This window comes from Crocodylus siamensis, chromosome 5, assembly GCF_052110815.1.
Source record: "Crocodylus siamensis isolate JL-2025a chromosome 5, ASM5211081v1, whole genome shotgun sequence".
NCBI classification, from domain to species: Eukaryota; Metazoa; Chordata; order Crocodylia; family Crocodylidae; genus Crocodylus; species Crocodylus siamensis.
Genome location: NC_143399.1, coordinates 90,499,872 through 90,525,336, shown reverse-complemented (window position 1 = coordinate 90,525,336; position 25,465 = coordinate 90,499,872). Strand labels below are relative to the sequence as shown.

Genomic DNA, 25,465 nt, shown 5'->3' with positions numbered 1-25,465 from the left:
GTTCTAATGCTGGTTCTAGTATCCAAAAAGAATTTTGCCAGTATAGCATCTTGGATTTTCTTTCTTTTACATTAATTCCTGGCCTCTAAGCGACCAGATATCCAGAAAAAAAACACATGGTTAGGGAACTGTCGACTTCTGTTATTTGCTTGCAGGTTTCTCTTCTTCCCTCATCCCTGTTTACTGAAAGATCATGTTGCAAAGCAGTCATCTGCAAAATACTTTAGGATGATTAAACACTCTTTCCTTGTGTGTGAACTCTTGTGTAATGCAGTATGTTGCACTGACCTGTGCTCCCTAAAGCTAGATCCTGCTATATATAATATAAAAGATATATAGATATATATAACATAAAATCTGTTCCTCATCAGAGGTTGATGGACACGTAGGAGTCCTGATTATTTCCATAGGTGAAAGCTTAGTAATGATTTAGTACAAAATGACCAAGTCAGCTCCCAATAGACAATCAAATATTTATAGATGGCAGAAAGCCCATTGGTTTAGATGCTTGCCCACCTCTGCTACCCAGAGCAGAAAGGAGCAACAACAGAGCAACACCTAACAGGTTCTGGGCAGTGGCTCATGTAAAATGCTGCTTTTCTATTTCACCTTCTCTACAAAAGCTTCCACTGTGTTTATGGGGAAAATGCCAGCACCAGAGCATAGGAATAGGAAGAATGGCTTATTCAGTATGTTCTCCTGGCTTCCAGTCACCCTGGACTCATTACAGTTGTGGAGATTTAATGGTGCATCAGACAACACTATTTCCTCATTTGCATTTGACGTGGAATTGCAGAGAACACTGGGGACAGTAAGACAACAGTGCTGTACTAAACTACTGTACTTGAAAGAGCTGTGAAGTAGCATAGGGCATGAACATGGTAGTACAACAGATCATGAACCTTGTGGTATCTGTTGTTCATTCTCTGTTGTCGTCTTGGTACAGAACAGTGAGAGTGTACTCTCCAAGCTCTCTTTTTGTTCCTCTTCCTTGGGTAAGAGAGGACTATTTTGGATGCACAAGACTTCTATACCCACATTACTGCTTTGTATCATAATAACATGTGTTTTCTTCAGAGCTGGCCTAATTTCAGCATTAAGCCCTTGCAACATTTCTAGAGATGCTACCTCACACTCCCAGCTTCTCCAAGACCATCTTTTGAAGTGCTATGGTTTCATTTAATTTTCCATGAATAGAAAAGGTCTGAATTGTTTTTCCCTGGGGACACCTGTGTTGCTGCCTGTTTATTTTGCTTGTGTGTCTTCTCTTTCTTCCTTTCCCCATTAACATGCATCTACATTAGAAAAGAGCATAGCAAGTATTTCTTAAGAAGGTTTCATTTTGAGCTAACCTGGAACGTGTAACATCATTTTTGTTGTTGTTGTTTTTTACAAACCTGTCTAGTACCTAAGTGCATTTTTCTTTCCATGCTCCCATATTGCAAGAATTGCTTCTTCTCACATCTCACTTGAGCTTATTTTCAACTTATAGAGAAGATTTAATGCCATATCAAAATGACCTTTCAGCCTCCCTTCACCATTCCTGTGTCCCCAAAAGAACTGAATGTAATCTCTTTCCATATAAGAAATGAAATACGGACTTTGCTCCTCAAAATTACTGGGAATTGGAAAGAGAAAATTCAGGATCAGTGCACCCATTGGATTCTATTGAGATTTGAATGCCTGAACCATAATGCAACTATAAATAGACAAGTGCTCCTTTTTTTAGATGTTTGTAATATAATAGGGTGTAATTTGCCATTTGGCATTCATTGTGTTCTTCATTTAGGGGCCATTGTTCCATCAGCAGCACAGTCAATCCTTCAGAAGACATAGATGTAGCAATGGAACGAAAGAGGGTCTTTGGTGGAAGAACTAGTAACGATAATGATGTCCTTCTGCTATATAACCTCAAAAAATTGTATCGTGGTTTCAGTAGGAGAAGCACTGCTGTGAAAGACATCAGCTTGGGAATTCCAAGGGGGGAGGTAAAAATGCTCTTTTTATTTTACCTTTCTTTACCTTTCATTTCAAATTGTGTGGTCAAGAGCAATTGTTTGGGCATGTTCAGAATGTGTGAAACAAAGGCTCTGTGGTTAGTAGCAAAAGACTTCCAATTGTGGTAGTTTCTGAGAACATTAGTTGGAAATGAAAGCACTGGTGAGGAGAAAGTGATAATATTTAAGATGCAGTTTTTTCAGGGAATGATGATTCACTTTTTGTCTTAAAGCTTTTTTGTATGTCACACAATTTTTCTTTTGTTTTAGTCTTACTGAGTTAAACCATAACATGAAAAGTAAAACGCTGCCATAGCTGCTATTTTAGGTGCTGAACTCCTTAATAGATCTAGTGAAAAAATTCACAAGCCCCAGGCTAAATCCTGAATTGTCCCTGGGTGAAACTCACAGTGGCTTCAATACAATTCTTACCTGAGTTAGGAAAGAAAAAAAGCCAAGTGAAACTTTAAGATTTAGCCTTCTTAGAATAGTCTCAGTATCTTTTGACTAAGCCTATGAAACTCTAGCCACTAAAGGCTCTAAAATGCCAGAGCAGCATTAGCTGTTTTGTTGGAGTTTTTGTGGGGATTTTTTTCTGTTAGTTGTTTTTCCCTAATGTTCAAAGGGCCATGCAGCCATAAGATTAAAAAATGCAGCAAAAATTCTTTATATATGTGAGGAGAAGGTGAAAAACCAGTTAGAAGAGGTGGGAGTCCAGTGTGTGACATTTGGGGTTTTTATGTAGTTTGTCAGCAGCTACTTGGAAATGCCTAACTTAGAGGTGGTTATTAGTAATGTAAATATATTTACCAGTTATGCCACTTCATTAAAACAAATTGAAAATAGCTCTTAATTTCAATAAAATAATTAACTTGCAAGGTAAAGCAACTAAAAGGCAAGTTCTGCCATAGCATGAGCACATGTTGCAGTGTACCCCAGGTGAATGCCTGAACTTCTACTCTGTAGAGTGGAGTGGACATAGTTATTTGTTTTTGCCACTGTCACAAGGTGCCAGTGGCACATTTATGGAGGGCAATAGTTATTGCTTTTGCTGCGCACACTGAAAGTCCTCACTCCAAGACCATGCAAAAACAGCTGAGCCTTTCACTTCTCACTGGTGAGCCCAACCCAAGAGACAGAACAGCTGATAAATGTTGACTTCATACCATTGTAGTTAGAACACTTAGCTGGGATATGGGAACTGGTTAGGGGACTCGGCTAGGTTCAAGTTTTTGTTCCAATAAATGATTTATGCAAAGTTGGACAGTTTCAACAGGAGAGACTGGGAAGCACCAGTCCAAGTGTACCCTGTAGTCTGGCCGGAGGCTTACCAGGGAAATGGAAGACTTCAGTTCAGATCATTCCAGTGTCCAGTTTGGAGCAAGGGTTCGAACCTAGGCCATCTACATCTGAAGAGAAGGCACTGGACATAGGCTGTTGGCATTTCTGGATTGTATGTGTGCTTTGTGCATGGGCCTTATCTTTTTTTATTTAAAAGCCATGAAAGATCTCAGGTTTGTCTCGATGAGGGATTAGAATAGATTCCAACAATTGAACACATTCACAAAGTCAGGAAAACCATTTCTTAACTTCACTATAAAAGTTATCTGCTTGATGGTATGTCAAATATGTAGTAGAACAAATATTCAGCTAACCCCTAAATTGCTTTCCTGCATGCTATTGCTATGTTTAGAGGAAGCATCTTCTTTTAGCAGTAGAGTGATTGCAGTTAAGTGGATTCTAGAGCCATGGGCAGAAAACTGGTATCAAGGGCAGGTTAAGATCAGAGTTAGTTACAAAGCCATAACTCTCTGAAATTCCTGACACTTAAATGTTTTGTAACTTTCAGGTGCCTGAGTTTCAAATGTTTAGTTTCTTCTTCCTCTCCCTCTCTTTTTAATATGAAGCATTCTAATAATATGTTTTTAAAATTCAGTAGCAGTTTATAACTGAAATTGTAATATTTTGTAGGAGAATTTGCTTAGTTAGAAATGCCTTTTTAAAGCAGTAGACCAGTTTAAATAACTGGTATGTTTTCTCCTCATAGCAAGACTGTAACAGTGCTGTGTATAATCCACTGGAACATGTATCATTGTAGTAATAGAAGCAAAAGCTGTGCTAGTTAAATAAACCTCTCCCACGTGCCACAGCCATTCTACCAATGAGCCTTACAGGCATGGCAGGATACTCCTTATCCAGAAATCTGTGGTTAAATTTCTCTTTTCCTGTTCTGTGAACCATGAGGGGTTGGGAAGATACCCAGTGTGTGTGTGTATGAGTACATTTGTTCTGGGTTTAGGCACTGTCTCTAAACAGCAGACTGGAAATGACAAAATGCATACCTTGCAAATTTTGAGTTTTTATCCCATTTTCAAAGAACAGTATTCAAGAAGCAGAAAACATAGACTGTATGCATTCATTTACCCTTAACTATCATCATCCAGCAAAAAGATGGAGTACATACACACATACAAACCTTTATTATTTCTGCTTTTTTCCTTTCTTATGACTTAAAAGGAAAATACATTACTTGTGTTATCATAAGTAGCTGTATATAGTTACTGAATAGGACTGTCAAAGAAACCTGGCTTTAAGTTGTTTGGGCACTTTTTGGCATTATTCACCAATGATCAGAATAACTTTTATGCTGCACTGCTTTTTCCTTTAATTTCACTGAATTCCTTTTTCAAGGAGCCTAAAGAAGTCTGAAATTATTTTTGTCACTTCTGTGTATGCATGAGTATGTGTATATGCATATACATTTATATCCTTACAAATAATCTATTCAAGTGTAAAGAATGATTAAATATTTATACTGTTAGCTACAATACCTTTACAAATATAATGATTGTATTGTTGTATGTTTTCTATGCTAGTGCTTTGGATTGCTTGGTACAAATGGAGCTGGGAAAAGTACAACGTTTAAGATGCTGACTGGAGACATCACCCCCACCGCAGGGTGTGCTATGGTCAGGACCCCAACAGGGTAAATATTGCAGAGCTTGATCAGAATATTGCTACTTGACTGAGTTAATGATCAAAACTTAGGGAGCCTCAGCATGACACCTAGCCTTTTGTATTATATTGCAGAGAATGGTTTTGTACTCTTCAAATTTACACTGTTATTATTACAGTCTCCAGTGAGGCAGGAGCTCTTTTAAAGCTGGCTGTTTGGGTTAAGCAGTTTAGCATTATTTAATCCCAACTAGCAGCTCAGTTAATTGGAAATGGATTTGCTCAATAGCAATTGAGTGGGAGGTAGGAAATGTCACCATGTATATCTATAGGTATATATACCAATCCCTTTAAATCAATTTCATACTGAGTGGTTTTCACTATGAAGCTGATGAGTGGTATTCATTTGGGATCATTTTTAAATGTTCTGTAAAACCCCCATGTTTTTTAATTGATCATCATGTGGAGAGGTGATCAGTGAGAGAAGGGATATTCCATGGCAAAAGGACCTCATTCATGCCTTTATGTATTCGTTAATTTGAGCTATGGAGCTGGGTGATCAATAGATTTTTTGTTTCAGTGGCTAAAGTAAAAAATTAGATATAAAAATATCAGTATGGATCAAATTGAAACAATTTCTCCTGGTTTTTTTTAACAAAATAAAAAATGCAAATATTATGTTGTGGGTCAGCCTGAAATATCTAATTCATCCCAAAACAAAAATGTTCATTTTTTATTATTTTACTGTCTTTTCAACCTGTTCCCAATCTTTCTCAGTTAGGTCATACTTTAAATAGATAAATTACATTTTGAAAAGAAAAGTTGAAACTTTTCTTTTTTTTTTAATGTTGAAATGAAATGTGGTGGTACTCTGAAATGAAACATTTTTCTGAGAATGTTGAAAAGCAGTCTTCTAGTATTTTTAAAAAGTTTTACCATTTTTCTCATCAAAAATGATTAGGCAAATTTGACCTGAATTCATGAATAGTTTCAGTCCCTTCAGAGTTCCATTTTTATTGCTATTCATCAAAAACATTCCCCAAATGCAATTTATTGCCTTCATTATGGTGCTTATCATTTGCAACATTTTTTTCTAGAGAAGAAATAAAAAATGTGAAAAAGCAAACAAACACAAAAGCATAGCTTGTATGGCTAGTGTAAGAAAAGATTAGGACAAAAGGTCAGAGATGTAAGGTAAGATGGTTATAGCTGAAACAAGTGCTCTCATTTATAACCTTTCATAATGCAAGGGGGGGAAAGGGCCCAAACAGGCTGGTAACAAAACCACCAAGCTAAATAGGAAATGCCATCAAAAAATATGATACATTTACACATGGACGAATGAAAGAAGGGAGCTGGATAGGGTTGGTAGCTGTTAACCTATTAACAGTGTCAGAAACATTTCCCAAATCTAGGAAGTTCTGAACTGTGTTGGTAGTTGCAGCTTCACTAAACAGTTATTGAAAATGGAATGGCTACAACCAAGTCCCTGCTCTTCAGCAGCCCTACTTTAAGTTAGTGTTTAGAGGCAAAAAGAGCATGAACATTCACTGAGTCATGGAAATGGTTTTTGCTCCTGTGAAAGATGCTGTCCAAGGATTCTGTGCACTCAGTAGCTTGTGCTGCATCAGGAAGGTCAAATGAACTTTCAGAAATCTTTTCTTCCCTGGGCTTAAAGTTTTGTTTATGAAGAATAAATATGTGAGGCAAACAAATGAGGAAAGGAGTCTGAATTCTATTTATTTATGAGTATAGAACCTGGGCTAGTGCAAGGCATGTATATTATACCTAGCTCTGTGTTGGAGGGAAAAATGAACTGGAAGTGGCTGTAAGGAGCCCTTTCCTTTTCATTGCCTACCTGAGGCTGCCCAAAGCCCAGACATTTCTGGTGCACAGGAACTAAGAGAATCAGTTGGAGACATCTAATATCCCCCCAAGGGAGCAGGAGAGAACCCTTGCTTTGCTCTCCACTTCACTGGCTAGGATAGCTGGTCCCACGTCTGGGGAAACCCATGCCAGAAGCAGTGGTGGTAGGAGTTGGCTGTGACCACTTTGAGCAGACAGTAATGAACAAATTTAACAATTTATTAAAGGCCTGATTCATTAGTAGTGGGAATAGTAGTAACTGGGAGCAATGAATTTTGGAAGGTCATGGTGTAGGGTGGGGATTTTTCCTTTGTGCTGTTGTATTACAATACCTTCATACAATTAAAACCAAAGTTCTTGTCTTATGAAGAGAGGCTGAAAGCCATGGGACTCTTCAGCCTGGAAAAGTGCAGACTTAGGGGGGACCTGGTGTCTGCCTATAAGTACATAAGGGGTGTACATCAGGACCTGGGAGAACATCTGTTCACCAGAGTGCCCCGAGGAAAAACAAGGACCAACGGTCATAAACTCCTCCAAGACCATTTTAAGCTGGACATAAGAAAAAACTTCTTTATTGTCCTATCCCACAAGACCTGGGATAGACTCCCTCCCACTGTGGTGCAGGCGCCTACTCTGGACTCATTCAAGAAACAGTTGGATGCTTATCTTGCTGGGATCCTTTGACCCTAGCTGACTTCCTGCCCCTGGGACAGGGGGCTGGACTAGATGATCTTAGAGGTCCCTTGCAGCCCTTAAGTCTATGCAATCTATGAAAAAATGACCTATGAGTTTGGGAGCCTTAAATTCAAGATTCCCAAATGTGGTTCTTTGAAGAAACCTGGTTTTCAGAAGGTGTTCTATACCCGCTTTCCCAATATAAAGTCCCGGACCAAAAGAAAATAGGGAAACCTGAAACTTCCTATGTTTTGGATTGGGTTTGAACTTGGTTCAAACTTCTTATCTTTTGGATAAATTAAGCTTGCTGGGGGATGGGGGCACTACTGCCACTGCTGGCCCTCTGAGTAACCCTTGCAAAGCCAGCAGGCCAGGGCACTTAAGGAAGCTCACCTCTGTCCCAGCCCTGGAGTGACACCAAGGAGTTTGGCACAGACTAATCTGAATCTGATACACAGCTATAGTGGAAATGATTAAAAAATATCCTATCAATGTCAAGCACACAGAGCTGCGGGCAAGGCAGGTGCCTCCAAAGGGACGCTTGCCTGTCTGTACACAAATGCCAGGAGCTTGAGGAATAAACAGGAGGAACTTGTCCTCCTACTTAACATAAATAACTATGATGTCATAAGAGATAACAGAGACCTGGTGGGACTCCAGCCATGACTGGGCCACAGGTATAGATGTCTGTACCCTGTACAGGAGGGATCAAGTGGACAAAAGGGACAGGGATGTATCGCTCTATGTCAAGGAAAGCTACGCATCCCTGCAAGCCGACACCCAGGGTAGACAACTAGAGACCCTCTGAGTTAAAATCCATGGGGAACACGGCACAGGAGACACAATGGTGGGAATCTACTACAGACCTCAGACCCAAGATCAAGAGCTTGACCAAGAGTTTGCCAGGGAATTGGCTGAGGCTGCACACTCCCGGTGCATGGTTGTCAAGGGAGACTTCAAATACCCAGACATCTTGTGAGAAGAGCGCTTGGCCAAATCCAAGTGGTTGCAAAGCTTGCTCTTGTGCGTGGATGAGCTCTATCTGACGCAAGAAGGGCCGACAAGAGGTAAAGTGCTGCTCAACCTGGTTCTGACAATGGGGGATGACTTAATAAGTGACATAATGATCGAAGGGAAGCTGGGTGACAGTAATCATGAGCTGATCACCTTCACCATCTGCCATAAAGCTGGCAAGTCAGTCAGCAATACAGAAGTCCTGAACTTCAGGAAAGCTGGCTTTGACAAGTTCAGGAGGCTTGTCATGGAGGCCCTAAAGGGCCACAACCAAAAGGGAGGGGAGTTCAGGACGAGTGTTTGTTCCTCAAGGGAGCGATCCTGAATGCGCAAGCAAAATCTATCCCATCTTGGAGGAAAGGCAGTAAAAGGGCATAGCAGCCCCCTTGGCTCTCCAGGGAACTAGTGGACCTCTGGAGTCTAAAAAGACAAAACTACAAAGGATGGAGGACTGGATCCACCTACAAGGAGGAATACTCTGCACTGGTCTGGACCTGTGGGGAGCAGTAAATCCCAGGACATCATTCTTCTGTTGTACTTGGTCTTGGTGAGGCCGCAGCTGGAGTACTGCATCCAGTTTTGAGCTCCACAATTCAAGAAGAACATGGAGAAGCTTGAGAGGGTATAGAGGAGAGCCATGCACATAATCAGAGGTCAGGAAAGCAGACCTTATGATGAGAGGCCGAGAGCTATGGGACTCTTCAGCCTGGAAAAGTGCAGGCTCAGAACTGATCTGGTGGCCACCTATAAGTTTATCAGGGGTGCTTATCAGGATCTGGGGGAACGTCTGTTCACCAGAGTGCCACAAGGAATGACAAGGTCAAACGGTCACAAACTCCTCCATGACAGTTTCAGACTGGACATAAAAAAAAATTGTAAATAGCTCTTAATGTCAGTAAAATAACATGTAAGGTAAAGCAAGTAAAAGGCAAGTTCTGCCGTAGTATGAGCACATGTTGCAGTGTACCCCAGGTGAATGCCTGAACTTTTACTCTGTAGAGTGGAGTGTACATAGTTTTTGTTTTTACCACTGTCAAAAGGTGCCGGTAGCATGTTTATGGAGGGCAATAGTTATTGCTTTTGCTGCACACACCAAAAGTCATCCCAAAAGTCCTCCAAGTCACTCCAAGACCATGCAAAAACAGCTGAGCCTTTCACTTCTCACTGGTGAACCCAACCCAAGAGACTGAGAAAGGCAGATAAATTTTGACTTCATACCATGGTAGTTGGAACACTTAGCTGGGATATGGGAATTGGTTAGGGGACTCGGCTGGGTTCAAGTTTTTGTTTCAATAAATAATTTGTGCAAAGTTGGACAGTTCCAACAGGAGAGACTGGGAAAGACCTGGGAAGGAAGAACTTCTTTACTGTCTGAGCCCCCAAGGTTTGGAATAGATTGCCGCCAGAGGTGGTTCAAGCACCTACTCTGAACGCCTTCAAAAGACATCTGGATGTTTATCTTGCTGGGATCCTATGACCCCTGCTGACTTTCTGCCCCTGGGGCAGGGGGCTGGACTCTATGATCTTCCGAGGTCCCTTCCAGCCCTAATGTCTATGAAATCTACGGTTTCTGAAAGGCAGAACAGAGGACTTAAAAAAACAACCAAACAAAAAATATATAAATCCAAATAGGTTTTATCAATTTTTTTAAAGAGAGCAAGCAAAAATTTTAAGTTTTTGACAGCTAAATACATTGTGGTAGCTCAGAGAAATCAAATAGTAAATTGACTTTTTCGATTTATCATTCCAGGTGAATGAAATGCATAGAAAAGTGGAAAGCAAATAATATTTTACAATGTTGCTCATTTTAATAGCACAAAGTGGTTTAGTAACAGAACAACATTTTGTTGTTGTTATTTTTCATAAATGCAAATTAATCCTACCTGTAATTGCATTGTCTTCAGTGGCATTATATTCATTTTTTCAGGTCTTCAGTGGCATTATATTCATTTTTTCTTTTCTGCATCCCAAAGTAAACATCTATTTTCAAGAAGTTTAAGTTTTACTGTGATGGGTGGGAAACTTAATAACAAGTTAAACAATTAGTATACCAAAGGATTACTTTCTTTATTATTATTATTTCATTATGCCTTTTCAGATAAAGAAGCTGTAGGCGAATTATAACCTTTCCAACCATATTCTACTTGTAATTGAGATTTAATAAAAATGCTCCACTAAGAGAAACAATACAAATTTAGCACTAATCACAATGAAATTTGCCACAGTAATAGCAATGTGGTACTTGGAAATGGTTTTGTCTTTTTGTCATATGCATCTCATTAGCATTGGCATAGTTCAGTGATGCATCTGTCCAAATGATATTATGTATAATTTCTGCACACAGTAATTATTTTATATACAGTGCCTTGCTCTTTGGGTTTGCTACAACCTCATGCTCAGGAAAGCCAAGGAGAAACACTGCAAGCCATCACTTTGAAATATGTGGAAATGAGGCACTGTGATAATGAATTATTGACAACCCCACTGATAGTCAGAAGTGCTAGCCATAATAAGGGAAATACTTTGCATAAATAGAGTTAAAATACCCAAAGGTCCTATGTTATAAATAATGGTATGTATCCATTCTTTGGATACCCTTTGGACACAGAAGTTTTCAAGTTTCAGCAACATCATATTAGACTACCCTGTAAATGTGTGCTTGACATTGATAGGAAGTTTTTAATCATTTCCACTATAGCTGTGTGTCAGATTCAGATTAGTCTGTGCCAAACTCCTTGGTGTCACAATTAGGCTGCTGCTGATACCCAAGCGACTGCGTTTGAATATACTACAGTTGCTTCTGACAGTATAGGCTTTCAACTAGTGTGAACCAGGAGCAATAACCAGTATGATCTTTTTAACAAATAAAAGCAGAGACTTGCCTAGCCAGAAGAGGAAGGAAATGGCTGTGCATATATCAGGCATCACCCTTAAGATCTGCCTTGCCATGCAAAAAGACATTACACAGAAATACTATTTACTTTTGTTGAGCGTGCATCAGATTCTGCCCAACTTCAATTATGTTCCTTTCTTTTGCCCTCACCACTGTCCTCGAACACATACAGTCTCTTTCTACTGAGGAGGGCTAGGCACTAGTCTTTGGAGAGATAGCAAAGCTTATCTGAGAAAATAAGTGAGAGATCAGTGTAAAAAGATTTGAAAATGTCATTGGCTCTTAGGTCATTGCAACGTAAGCACATACTGAATAGAAATGGACTTAACCATGCTCAAGGGTAGTCCTGGGCTTATGCAGTTTGTTGAATTGGAGCCCTTGTAACAAAGATTTAGATGGGGAGGGATGTTCTTCTCACAAGTCCCATTAAAGCCAGTAGATAAAGTAGTCAGTATCCGACATTTTTTCTATTGTGACCAATTTAGTTTCCTCTCCCATAAATTTAAACCTCTACTGTGTGCAGAGAGATTCTTTAATGCAGTAACTCACATTCTTTGTCATGTTATAAAAGGTCACAAGGCCAAAGAATACATCTCCAATGAGTGAAAAGTACCAGAGTTCTTTTCGACCAAAATTTGGGTTCTTTTCAGGGTTATGATATTCAACTCAATATATAATTAAAAGTGCAATTCAAATAGCTTTACTTGAAAGGCAGAATAAATTTGCATCAATATAATATTTGAGATGGTAGTTGTTATACTATATATCAGGATAATTAGTTTAATTATAACTTAGCATAGTTATATTAATTGCATTTTTAACCTTGATTTTTTATAATGTTAATTAAGCATTAGTAGGCACTGACTCTAATGTGCAGTTAAGAGCACAATGGAATATCTAACTTCTCTAATCATTTGTAAATTTATATTTCATTTTGACTAATTAATGGAATTTATATCTCCATTGAAGCTTTGGAAGTACCATGTATATCACTACCTTTACTTTCTTCGTGTACTGCTTGGAAAAAAGTTATAAAAATCAAACCTCATGCAAATGAGTCAACATTAAAACAAATGATAAAGAACTGCAAAAAGCTGTTTTTTCAGAGCTGCTGAGCCTTCATGGTAATGGGAGATATAAGTGCCTAGTAGGGCTGTGCAAAATTTTGATGAGTGTTTTGTTTCAAAGCTGTTTTGATGCATTTTGAGTCACTGGCTCACCCACCACCTCCCGCTGCCGGGCTGAGCTCAGTGAAGCTGATGGAGCAGCTTGGCATGCAGCCCTGACTCCAAGCACAGCCATGGCAAGCACAGCTTGGTGGCTGGAGGCTCCACAGACCCACGGAGATGAGTCTGGTGGCAGGAGGCAGGGGAGAGGCTCCTTCCCACCTCCCACCACCATGCTGCTCTCTGAGCAGCTCCGCCAGCCCCATGGAGCTGAGCCTGCTAGCAGGAGGTGGGAGAGAGCTACTGGCCAGGACTACGCTTAGAGCCAGAGCTGTGCTCAGAGCAGCTTCACCACCGGCTCTCCTGCCGCCTTGCTGAGCTCCCTGGGGCTGGTGGAGCCACTTGGAGCACAGCCCTGGTGAGCAGAGCCCAGTGGCTGGAGAATCCAGAGCTCCACAAGCTGGGCCTGGTGGTGGGAGGTGAGGGAGAATTGCTGGCCAGCACTGTGCTCAAAACCAGGGCTGCACTCCAAGCGGCTCTGCCACTGGCTCTCTGGCCGCCTCCCGTCACCAGGCTCAGCTGTGTGGGACTGCGGAGCCTCCAGCTGCCAGGCTGTGATTGCCATGGCTGCACTCCAAATGGCTCTGCCAACCCCATAGAGCTCAGCCCAGTGGCGGGAGGCAGATGGAGAGCCAGTGACAGAGCTGCTTGGAGCACAGCCCTGGCCAGTGGCTCTCCCCTACCTCCTGCTGCCAGGCTTAGCTCTATGGGACTGTGGAGCCTCCTGCTTCCAGGCTGTGCTTACCATGGCTGTGCTCTGAGTGGCTCTGCCACTGGCTCTCCCACGTCCTCCAGCTGCTGGGCTGAGCTCCATGGGGCTGGTGGAACTGCTCAGAGTACAGTGCAGCAGCAGGAGGTATGGAGAGCCAGGGCTGTGCTCTGAATGGCTCCCCCAGCCCACAGAGCTCAATCTGCCCTCCCAGCACTGCCGGACTCCTCCCAGGGGCACGGGCCCCCAGATCTGTGGGTGGGATGACAGGAAGCTGCTGTTGCTGGGCCAGCAGCAGCACCAGTCTTCCTGGTGCACCCTGCACTGGTCCCAGGCAGCAGCAGCAGTTTTCTGTCATCCACAGATCCAGGGGCCCACACCCCCGGGAGGAATCGGCACAGCCCCACAGCCGGGGGTGTGGGCCTCCAGATCTGCACACAGGATGACAGGAGGCTGCCACTGTTGGCAAGTGACATGAGTTTTGCTTTTAGTAGTTTGAGGTGCAGTATCCCAGAAACCCCTGCACCTATCTCCTTGAAGCTTGGCAGGCATTATGCCCTTAGAAGGGTATATGATCTCTGCAATTTTCATCTGAATCAGACAAGAAATAACAAAGCTATATGCATTTTCATGATTCCCCATTATAGCCTATAGGTGAAACATTGAAAGGTGTCAAAACAGCAAGTTTTGAAGAAATGAAACAACAGTGCTTTGAAACAAAACAAAATGAAACACTGTTCCTTTGAAATGGTTTTGCACAGCCCTAGTGCTTAGGGCTGACTGGTAAGGGGAGCACATGTCCCACCAAGATTGGCCCCTGACTTGGCATTGCTCAGGATGGGGCAGTTTTTTTGCTGCATGGGCTGGCAGCCTGTTGGGGTGGGGGGGGAGCACTAAGTCACAGCAGAGAAGTATAGGTGTGGATATGGGGCTTTTGCCCTGCCCCTGGGCCAGCCCACAAATTCTAGCCCCCCGCCCCCGATTCAGGAGGCACCAGTCACCCCTGGTGCTTAGCATATCTGAATATTAATCCTTACATGTAAAATTTCTAATCACATGATAACAAATAAAGGCCAAATCCTGCTTGCTTTGTTGACCAGCAGAGCCTCCCTGAAGTAGGCAGGTCTTCTCATGTAAGTAAGATGAACAAGAATCAGTCCACTGTTTTTTTCTATTATACTCTGTATTGTCTTCCAATTCAGGGCCCCAGATTAACCCAGCATATTTTTCTTTACAGCCTGAAGTACGAGGGTTACTGAAACAAACTAGGGAAATTTAAAATACCAAAAAGAGATTAGTGAGAAAACAACTGTGAGCCAAAAATGTTATCCAACGAGGCTGCCTTGACCACATGCCTGTTAGTTGTCTTTAATAAAAAAAAAATACAGCACTTTGGAAGTCATGCAAATAACATGACCTCTCAGCATGTATAGGAAAACTTTTCCCCATGCCTTGAACTTTCTGAAAGCATTTCAGGGTGTAAAGTAACATTATCCCCAATATTGCAGATTAGGAGACTAAAGATATGGAAAATCTCTCTCTGGAATTAATTTTCTATATTATAATGTGGCTTCCTTTACCATACAGTCGCACTGGAGTAGAAGGCAGTCTGGTTCTTATCACGCAAGCCACAGATCCTGAAATCTGAAATCTGCAACGGGATTATGGGGAAAAATGGAGTATAAGGGGAAGCAGTGCAAAGGGCTGTGCTGTTTAGCATGGATTGTGCACCTATGATTCTTGTTTAATTTATTTATCTTCATTTTCTCTGTAATGCATAGACTTCTTGCAGCAAGTGAAGAGAAACTTAAGGAGAAAATTGAGAAATGTAAAGGAAAAGGTAGTGGCATAGTAGCCTCACTGAAAGAGGGATTTCCAAATTGAGGGGCCACATGGAAGAGAGCACATGAATGTTAGAGAGGCAAGGGTAACAAACACTCTTTTGCCTATTGCTACAACATTCCTCTATGGGAAAAGAGTCTGGTCTGGGTTCGGAGTATGTAAGTGGGAGTGTGTGGTTTGGCAGCATCCTTGACTAGAAATGATGCTGTTGCCATACTATGGGAATGCCCTATGTCACTCAGAGGGATGGGACTTCAACTACACCTCTGTCCTTTGTACCTCTTGGTGGCTAGTTCCCCACTCAGATGCTGCCTGCTGGCACCTGGTTCTCACTGGACATTTAGATAGATAGGAAGCCACCTAGGGTCAGGGTCCAAGACCCTTCACATCTATACCTCAGCATATCATGCTCACTTTGGGCACCAGGGCACAACATCTTGGATCCTACGTAAGCATGCATTAAGAGAGAGGAATGGGTGAGCTCTGTGCTGCTGTGAGGATTCTACTTATTTTGTGTCTGAAAGACCAGGACACATGGGTAAAGAATGCCAAGTCCCTCTATATGTGTGAAAGTTACTGGCCAAGGAAATGGATAGCTTGGTAGTTTGTACCAACATAATACTGAGGAACAGTGGTGGATGCATATAAGACAGTGAGGTAGTGTACCTTATACAGCTGTTATTTCACTGTATAGGTTACCACATTTGATAAAAGCTGCCTTTCGTGCCTCAGTTTTTGTGTTTGTAAAATGAGAACACCACTACTTTCCTTCTGTAGAGACGTAGATAAAAAGGATTGTAGAAAAAAGAATTACTATTCTGTGACTACAGCGTTTCCATTAGGTTTTGCTAGTTCTGCTTAGATAAGTTTATTTTGTGTGAAGTAGCATATACCTGAATTTCCCACACTTTACTATAGGGAATACCTAGATCCAGTATTTGCAGTATTCTAAGGTATTAGCTAAACCTATTAGCAAGTTTTATAGATGATTGTTTTATCTCAGCGTCTGAGTATCCTTAAGTACAACTGGATGTATAAGTGTAGATTTCTCTATGTTTGCCTCTATATAAGAGAGAGGCAAAATATGGCTTGCAGGCTGGATGCAGCCTGCCAACCACTTGGATCTGGCCTGAGGCTGGGGGGGGAGAAAATATTTGGAGCTGGCCTGTGGCTGACCCTGTGGTGCTCCACATGGGGCTGAGCCTCGCCCAGGGCATCCCACACCTGCCAGCCCCAGTCTGGGTCAGCTTGCATAGCTTACCAGCAGGGCTGCTCCTGATGCAGATGCAGCTTCCTGGCTGCTTCTCAGCATCCCTTGCTTCCAGCAGCAGCTCCTCCTCCTGTTCCTGCCTCTGCAGCACTACTGTGGATAGGAAGAAGCTTCAGCTGGGTGGCTTGTGCCCCAGAACGTGGGGGAGTGGATCCAGCTCCCAGCTGCTTTCCACCCACTTGGCCACTCGTGCTAGGTGGGCAGAGTGGGTGGAAGGCAGCTGGGAGCTGGAGCTGGAGCCCCACATGCTGGGGCAGGAGCTGCCTGGCTGAAGCTTCCACCCCTCCCAGAGTGGTGCAGTGGGGCAGGAGGACGAGCTGCCGCTGGAGGTGAGGAGAGCTGAGCAGCACCCCCAGGGTGGCTGCAGCCACACCAGGAGCAGCCCTGCCAGTAACTGGCTGGGGCCAGTCCTGCAGGTTCAGGCAGAAGCATAGTGCAGGCTGTCCTGGGAGGGGCTCGGCCCCATGTAGAGCACCACAGGGACAGCCACAGACTGCACTGTCCAGGCAAGCTCTGCTGCATGTGCCCCCTGCCCTGCCCCTCCCTCTGCTTGCCCCTGGCCAGCTCTCTGGATTTAGCATTCAGTCATTGCCCTCCCCAATGTGGGCAAGACCCCCTACCCTCTACTCCTTCTCCTGCCCCCTCCCACCTGGACAGGGGTATGCAGGAAGTGGATCACAGCTCTGTCCTGGGTCCTGGCCCCATGCAGTCACCACCCTGCAACCCTGCCCTGTGATTCCAACCTCATTTGGCTTTCCCACTCTAAAACACTACTCTCCATCTGCCCACCTGTGGCCCCACCCCACATAAGGAGTTGGTGAGTAATTGTGGAGGGAAGGCAGGGTGCTGACCTGGCCCACGACAGCTTGTCAGGATCTCTATGTGGTCCTGGGCCTAAATAATTGTGTCATCCTCCCCCTCCCCACATGCTCTATGTCCTTTTGGTATTAAATTGAGAAATACTATGCTAAGAAGTATGATCCAACTGCCTAACACAGGGCCTTTTAAATGAGGTTGGACTCTGCCATTTCAGCTGCATTTTTTCTACTCTGCTCTTCTCTTGTTTATATTGATGGCCTGATTATAAAATGCATACTGCAAGTGTGTTCAAGAGAAAAAAAAAGCACGAGAATAAAATATAAAGATAATTGTGCTCTGAGTTCTAACCCTTTCCAAATGCACCTTATGAGCAGGCCTTTAAGAGTAACAACATGGATGGCTGTAAGGCATCATTTTTCTGGAATATAAGGAAGCAAATTTGAAATATATGTTTTCTTGATGAGTTAGTTGATTTTACAAAGGTGAGTGTTTTCCTTCTCAGGTTAGTAATGCGTGAAACCATTTTCCCCACTCGGCCAAGTTCAGCAAGCAACAAAAGATTAGGACAGAGCTTTAAGCAAAACAACTCTCCTTCTCTTCCTCTGTCTGCCTCTGTCTGTCAGGATAAGAAAAGTCAATAGGAGCACTAGGGACATGCAGTAGCAGGCCTCTGCCTGGATTCCTCCATTTGGGATTTCCTGGGTGCAGAATGCTCCAGTGTGGTTTCAGGGTTGGGGCTGCACTGGCGAGAGTTTGACACCAGTTCCAGGGCTGGGACCATCAGTCTGCTGATTGGCAAACTAACCCATGAGATGGCACTAAAGCCAGCCTGCCCTGCTTACTGAGAGGTACCCTGGAGATTCCCCAGGGCATGTCTCTACAAGTAGGGAACACATCACCCATTGTCCTGCAGGATCAACAGGTGGGACAACAGGAGACTTGTTTTGCCCAGTGAAGTGGATCGGCTGTTCTGGGACACATACCGGCACAGCTGATCCACTTCATTGGGCATTTATGTCTTTAGTGACTGTACTCACTGAAACTCCATATAGGTTCCAGATCTACAGTAGCCCTTCCTTGTGCATCCTATGACAGTGTCTAACTATTCATTTGCAATATTGTCCTTTATGGAAGGTAGTCATCAGTGGGACTCTTGTATTTCTTCACATGATCTTAGTTGATTTTTGGAACTGGGGGTTTCACTAATGGGAGTTAAAGGGATTTTACTCCCCAAAGCAAACTGGAGAACTAGCCCTAGTCAAAGCATGTCCCTGTCACACCTTCTCTCACATTGAGAGCTTAATGGAAGTTTAACCATTTGTTGATTTGCTGCAGCAGAGTGATCTGGTTTAATTCCTGCCTGGTAGGGAACTGTTCCAGTTGGGAGTTACCTATCCAGTTACTAGAATAGCTGCACTCAATTAATCTCCAATGGGAGTTTTTTCCTGGAGCCGCTGAAGTTATAGCAGGGTTGATTTTGGCCTTCTTTGCATGTTCCTTGCATATTGCTGCAAGCCAGGACTTCAGCCATCCGAAGAGGGCAGCTCTGCTAAAAACAAGCAGCCTTATGGCCATACTGTGTTTATTTTAGTTCAAAGTGACTGTGTGTGCATGTTGCGGTGCCTTTGGAACCTGGGAAGCAATTCACTGTAAACAGAATTTCACTGTGTCAGAGTTTATTAAAGAAGTGATCCACTGTGTCTGTGATTTTATGCAAATGGATTCACGTTAGAAAATCCATGCCCTGAGGTGCAGATAACTTTAAAAAGAACATTTAATTTGATTTAGGTATGCTGGAAATCAGCACTGGGAGGAATTCCTTACTGTTTATATTAAAAATAAAAGCCTTTGAATTAAACATGGACAAGGGGAGGGGTTAAATCCTGACTTCCATTTTGTTATGCCACATGTCTCCGTTTTGCTAGAGCGCTCCCCGCTTGCTGTTAACTAACTTGGCATCATCCAAAGCCACACAGGTATTAAAAATTTCATGTCTTTCCTATTAAGACCAGAAGCCCATTCTAATTAGTCATCAGAAAGGTTCATCATATCATGGTAAATTGCCTTTTGACAGCATTTAAAATAAGTTTTGATACTGTGGTTTGATTTTAAATATACAGTTTGTGTTTTCCTTTTCTCCCCAGACTGTTGAGCCTTGTTCAGGACTATCAGATGCATATTTATACTTTAACCAAATGTGGCATTTGTGAACCATGCATATGAACAATTCACTTGTCCATTTCTAAATGATTATTTGTGTATTCAAGCTTATTAATAGGATTCAAAGTAATTCATTAACACTGTGGCAAAAACCCATGCAGTTTAAATGTTTTTCTCCCAAAGCTCAGACTTTTTTTCTCAGCTTCTTGATTTTGTGAGGTCTGTAGCTCTGTTGTTTGTCTGAATCCCTTCCTGTAAATGTAAATCAGTACCACCGAGTGTTGGATTAGGTATTGGAATAGATGGGGTACATTTAGCATCATTATGGGTAATGAAACACCATTGCAATCAAGCTTGCTTCTTAGAAATGAATGCAATTTCTAGTAATGTACAGTTATAAAGCTTGGGCCAAAGAGTGAAATGAGGGTGATTTCTTTTTAAGCTATTAAGCTTTTAATATTTCTGTGTTTATTTTGGTTTTCTTAGACATTTGGGAGGGTTTGACATATTTAGTGTTCTCTCTCTTTTCTTACTTTTCTCACTCATATGTATATAAACACTCTCTTTTAAAATTATTGGGGGGTCTGCTCATCATTTTGTGTTTGTACACCCTAGTGCCTGTGGCATTATAGTCCATCCTAAGCCTTATGAAATTTTCAGTTTCTGAAATATTCTACATTCTTCATGCCTGGTCAGTCTCCTGAGCTAAGGAAGAATTTCATGGTAGGGATTATGGAGGTTCCTCCTGGAATAGTCCACATCTCATCTCTTCCCTCTCCCTAGTCGTACACTGAAAAACCAGTAGAGCGTGTGTGGTTCAAAACAAAAGCACTGGGTTACTCCTGGCCTCCTAATAGCATGGAGGCCAGGAGTAGCTGTGTCTCCATTTGGTGTGGTTGGCAGGGTAGGCAAACCACCAGTAGCATGTGATGCCTGCTAGAAAAGAGGCTCCTGCTTCTGATACGTGTGGTAGGGCTATGGGATTAAGGAGTGGAATGGAAACTGTCTAATGAATTTAGTGAGACTAGGAGAAAGGGGAGCTGGGCCAAGTGACTTCCTGTCCTCACCATGGCAGATGAAAGTGAGAATGTTTTCTCTTGAGTAAATGCTGTCTACGGTGATACCAAGGCTAAGGGAGGATGTAAAATGTATTCAATCTTTTTTGCTTTTCTCTCAACTAGGTCTGAAATAGATATACTGTCTGCTATCTCTAAGGGCATTCTGATTGGCTACTGCCCACAGCAAGATGCCCTGGATGAACTTCTAACTGGTTGGGAGCATCTTTATTATTACTGCAGACTACGTGGAGTGCCAACACAATGTATCCATAAGGCAGGTATCCATGTTTTATCTCTGCAAAACTGGATAGGGCAACGTTGTGCTACAGAGATCACAGAGCAGTTCTGTTTTCTTGTACCAGACAGAATTCCTGAAGCTGCTCTATTGTGACATGGAGTTCACAGTTATTTGGCTGGCTGAAGGATTGGCCTTGCTCTTGAAGTTAGTTCAAAACATCTTTGGCCGTTCAGTTGGGCCCTGCACTCATTAGAGCTGGTCTGGGCCTTGGGATTGGGCTGTGCTTTAACAAGGTGCTGCCGTGCAAACAGTGTCCTATGGGCAGTTCAGTAGTCACGTAAAATTCAGCATTCAGTCCTTTCCTTATCAACCCACCTTGTTAGGTTTGATTAAGGATGGGCAGAGTGCCACAAACATGAAGACTTGCTCCCTTTGCACTGAGGAAAATATATTGCAGGATAATTGTTATTGCATTAAACCTCTTGGCTATAATTACCTGTCATCTTCATAAAATGGCAGTTCCCTTCTTATGACCAGCTTTTAGCACAACTCTACTCTTTTCAGGCTTCCACTATCAGGGCACTTAATACAGATGTGGATGGGAACAGCTTCTTTTAGGTCTCATATGGCTGTATATTAATTCAGAGAACATTGTTAAATATTTATAAGCCTTGCATAAGTTATTGAATATTTTTGATCATAAATGTAATTTAAAACAAATCAAGCTTTTATTATTTAATTAGGCGGCAGGCTCTTTTAAGTGCTGTAAGTCTGGTTCTTAATCTTTGTTAAGGTGTCATGCATAAGGGCAGTACATCCCTATAGTGTACTTATCTACGGTTTTGTTGACAGTCAGTGAACAGAAAGGTATTGGCCAAGTTAGCCTGAAGTCTACTAAAAAGGAGGGCGGACTAGCTGGTTCAGAGAGGCATGAGCTTTCATAGGTAACAGCCTACTTCATCAGATGTTTTACAGATTCATAGACACTGGGGTTGGAAGGGACCTCAGAAGATTGAGTCCAGTCCCCTGCCCCAGGGGCAGGAAGTTAGCAGGGGTCATAGGATCCCAGCAAGATAAACATCCAAATGTTTCTTGAAGGTGTTCAAAGTTGGTGCTTCAACCAACCACCTCTGGTGGCAGTCTATTCCAAACCTTGGGGGCTTGGACAGTAAAGAAGTTCTTCTTTACGTCCAGCCTGAAACAGTCATGAAGGAGTTTGTGATTGTTTGACCTTTTCCTCCCTTGGGGCGCTCTGGTGAACAGACATTCCCCTAGATCCAGGTGAGCACCCTTGATAAACCTATAGGTGACCAGTAGATCTCCCTGAAGGCTGTGCTTTTCCAAGCTGAAGAGTCCTGTGGCTCTCAGCCTCTCATAAGTTCTGTTTTCCTGACCTTTGATCATGCGCGTGGTTCTCCTCTGCACTCTGTCAAGTTTCTCCACTTCCTTTTTGAATTGTGGAGCCCAAAACTGGATGCAGTACTCCAGTTGTGGCCTCACCAAGACCGAGTAAAACGGGAGAATGACATCCTGGGATTTGCTTGAGAAGCATCTATTGATACAAGCCAGCTTTCTAATCACTTTACTAGCTGCATCATCACATTGAAGGCTTATGTTCATCTTGTGGTCAATTGTGAGCCTCAAGTCCCTTTCATCCATAGTGCTAGCCAGCATAGCACTGCTGAGCCTGCATGATGCAGGTTTTTCTTCCCAAGGTGGAGAACCTTGCATTTTTCGATGTTAAACACCATCAGGTTCTCATCCGCCCAGTTTCTGAGCTTATCAAGGTCTGCCTGGATCACCCTCCTGTCCACAGGTGTGGACGCTTTACCCCAGAGTTTGATGTCATCAGTGAACTTAGCCAATCTGCTTCTGATGTGAATGTCCACATCATTAATGAAGATATTAAATAGTATAGGCCCAAGGACAGAGCCTTGAGGGATCCCACTGGTCACCATGATGATTGACTTCTGTCAATCACCACTCTCCGAGTCCGACCACAGAACCAATTCCTCAGCCAGTGGATCACAGTGAGGCTGAGGCCACAGTTAGTCAGTTTTGCTAAGAGGTGATCATGGGATACTAGATCGAAGGATTTTTAAAGTCAAGATATATGACAACAATCTCTTCTCCCTTGTCTAAGTGATAGATCACCTGGTTGTAAAAGGAAGTAAGATTGGTCAAGCAAGACCTACCCGCAACAAACCCATGCTGGCTATCCCGTAGGATGTTGCCATTGGCTAGTCTTTTAAGAATGGCTTCTTTGTTAATCTTTTCTAAGACCTTCCCTGGGAGAGAGGTCAGGCTGATGGGCCTGTAGTTTGCCGGACCCACTTTCCTCCCTTTCTTGAAGATAGGCACCACTTTGGACTTCTTCCAATCTTCAGGCACTTCACCAGAGCACCAGGAGCTCTCAAAGATCTGTGCCAGGGACTGAGCTATGATGCTAGCCAGCTCCTTGAGTGTCCTGGGGTGTAAATTGCCCGGGATGGCTGACTTGCAGGTGTCTAGCCTCTCAAGGTGTTCCTTCACGAGGTCAGGATTGATGGAGGGTAAGAAGTCTCCCTCACTTGGGCCTCTCTGTCTCATAATGGGCAGGGGTGTCTCATGGGACTGGTGAAAAACTGATGCAAAGTACCCATTTATCAAGTTGGCTTTTTCCTGGGTGTCAGTTGTAAGTTGTTCCATCTGGTTTAGCAGGGGTCCATTGTTTTTTAGATATGTGTCCTTGCTTTTCCTCCAGCTCTGCACATATCTAAAAAAGGACTTTTTATTGTCCTTGATACTTGTAGCTAGTTCAAGTTCCAACGCAGCCTTGGCTTTCCTTCTTCACTCCCTGCAGGTCTGGAGAAGTGCAGAGTATTTGTCTTTGGAGTTGAATCCAGTCCTCCATCCTTTGTAGGTCTTTTTTTTTAGATGCTGGAGGTCTGCTAGTTCCCTGGAGAGCTAAAGGGGCTGCTATGACCTTTTGCTGCCTTTCCTCTGAGACAGAATAGACTTTGATTGTGTATCCAGGATCACTCCCTTGAGGAGCAACCCCTTGTTCTGATCGTCCATCCCCTTTGGGTTGTGGTCCCTTAGGGCACAAGCCTCCTGAGCTTGTCAAAGTCAACTTTCCTGAAGTTGAAGGCTTCTGTATTGCTGACTGACTTGTCAGCTTTACAGCAGATGGAAAGGTGATCAGTTACTGTCACCCAGTTTCTCTACGATTATTAGGTTGCTGATTAGGTTGTCCCCCATTGCCAGTACCAGGTCAAGCAGTGCTTTACCTCTTGTTGGCCCGTAGACTTCTTGCATCAAACAGAGCTCATCCACACACGAGAACAAGCTTTGTGACCACTCAGATTTGGCCAAGTGCTCTTCCCATGAGATGTCTGGGTAGTTGAAGTCTCCCATGACAACCATGCACTGGGAGCATGTGGCCTCAGCTAATTCCCTGGTGAACTCCTGGTCAAGCTCTTGATCCTGGGTCAGAGGTCTGTAGTACACTCCCACCATTGTGTCCCCTGTGCTATGTTCCCCACGCATTTTAACCCAGAGGGTCTCCAGTCCACTCTGGGCACTGATGTCAGCTTGCAGAGATGCGTAGCTTTCCTTGACATAGACAGCTACGCCCCCACCCCTTTTGTCCACTTGATCTCTCCTGTGGGGTATAGCCACCTATACCCATGTTATAAATGGATTTGCAGAAAGAAAAGGCTTAAAATAGAGAGGAATTGAAAAACAAAATCAAGGGACAGTGGGATGGGACACTGCTGAGAGAGGCAAAAGGTAGGTTGAAAAGATCAATAGCATGAGTGACTGGTGCCTCTTGAATCTGAGGGTACACTCGCAGAAGCTGCCGATGGCGGTGGCCCTGTCAGGCAGGGCTCCAGCCCTGCCAACAGCATTGGTGTCAGCTGGTAGAGGGGGCACTGGCCCTGTCAGGGGGGGCATGTGTACCCCCATATACCTCCTACCAGTGGCCTGTCATTAATAGGGATAAACAAAGCAATTAACACTGTGGGGCATAAAAATAATCAGCTGGAGTCAATAGCTAGTCCAGGTACTGAAATAAGAATTTTGGGAACATATGTAACACATTTCAGTATGTGTATAGCTTCTTGTTTTGCAATTTTGCATTTAAATTGGTTCATAAATTACTTTTAAAAATTTAAGAACAGCTGTTTTTAAGTCAATGATGGGATGTCCATGGAAGTTGCAGTGTTTTGCCATAGTTTTTTGTGTGTTTCTGAAACTGATATAAAATTGGTGCCTGCTGATTCTTTTACATGGGGATTGCTTCATCCAGCCAATGCAGACAGCAGTGGGGCACTGTAAGCAGGTGCTAGCATATATGATGGTGGAGGAATAGGTAAGTTAACCCAGGATGTTATAATTCATGGTGTTTGTTTGGTTCAATGATATGGTCTGTGTTGATGAATGAGCACAGCTGGCATCTGGGTCTGTAGCAGGGCCCAGTGGCTTGGTGAGAATTGGAGTTAGGTAGTTTGTTGCTGAAGAGATGTCAGCTGAGATTGTGGGTCTGTGTGTAAACCATGGCAGCTTTCCAAGCTTACCTTGAACTGGTTGTCATTTTCTGGGAAGAGCTGGTGGTCATTAATGATGAGTCCAAAGTATTCAAGGTATGGTATAGATAACAACCAGAGAGATTTTATTGTTCTTATCATGGGTATGATATTGTAGCAAGTTTGAGTGAAGTATCAGTCTAGCTATATATATTTGAGTGGCTATGGTTTTGGA

General features: G+C 43.0%; 1 protein-coding gene across 1 annotated transcript in view; it reads left to right on the top strand.

The window, feature by feature from the left end:
• ABCA13 (ATP binding cassette subfamily A member 13) overlaps positions 1 to 25,465 on the top strand; it is a 377,080-nt gene that overhangs the window by 303,909 nt on the left and 47,706 nt on the right. The window contains 4 exon segments of the mRNA XM_090049781.1: positions 1,790 to 1,988; positions 4,874 to 4,983; positions 7,668 to 7,670; positions 20,608 to 20,762. Of these exon segments, the coding sequence (XP_089905907.1) occupies positions 1,790 to 1,988; positions 4,874 to 4,983; positions 7,668 to 7,670; positions 20,608 to 20,762 (467 nt within the window).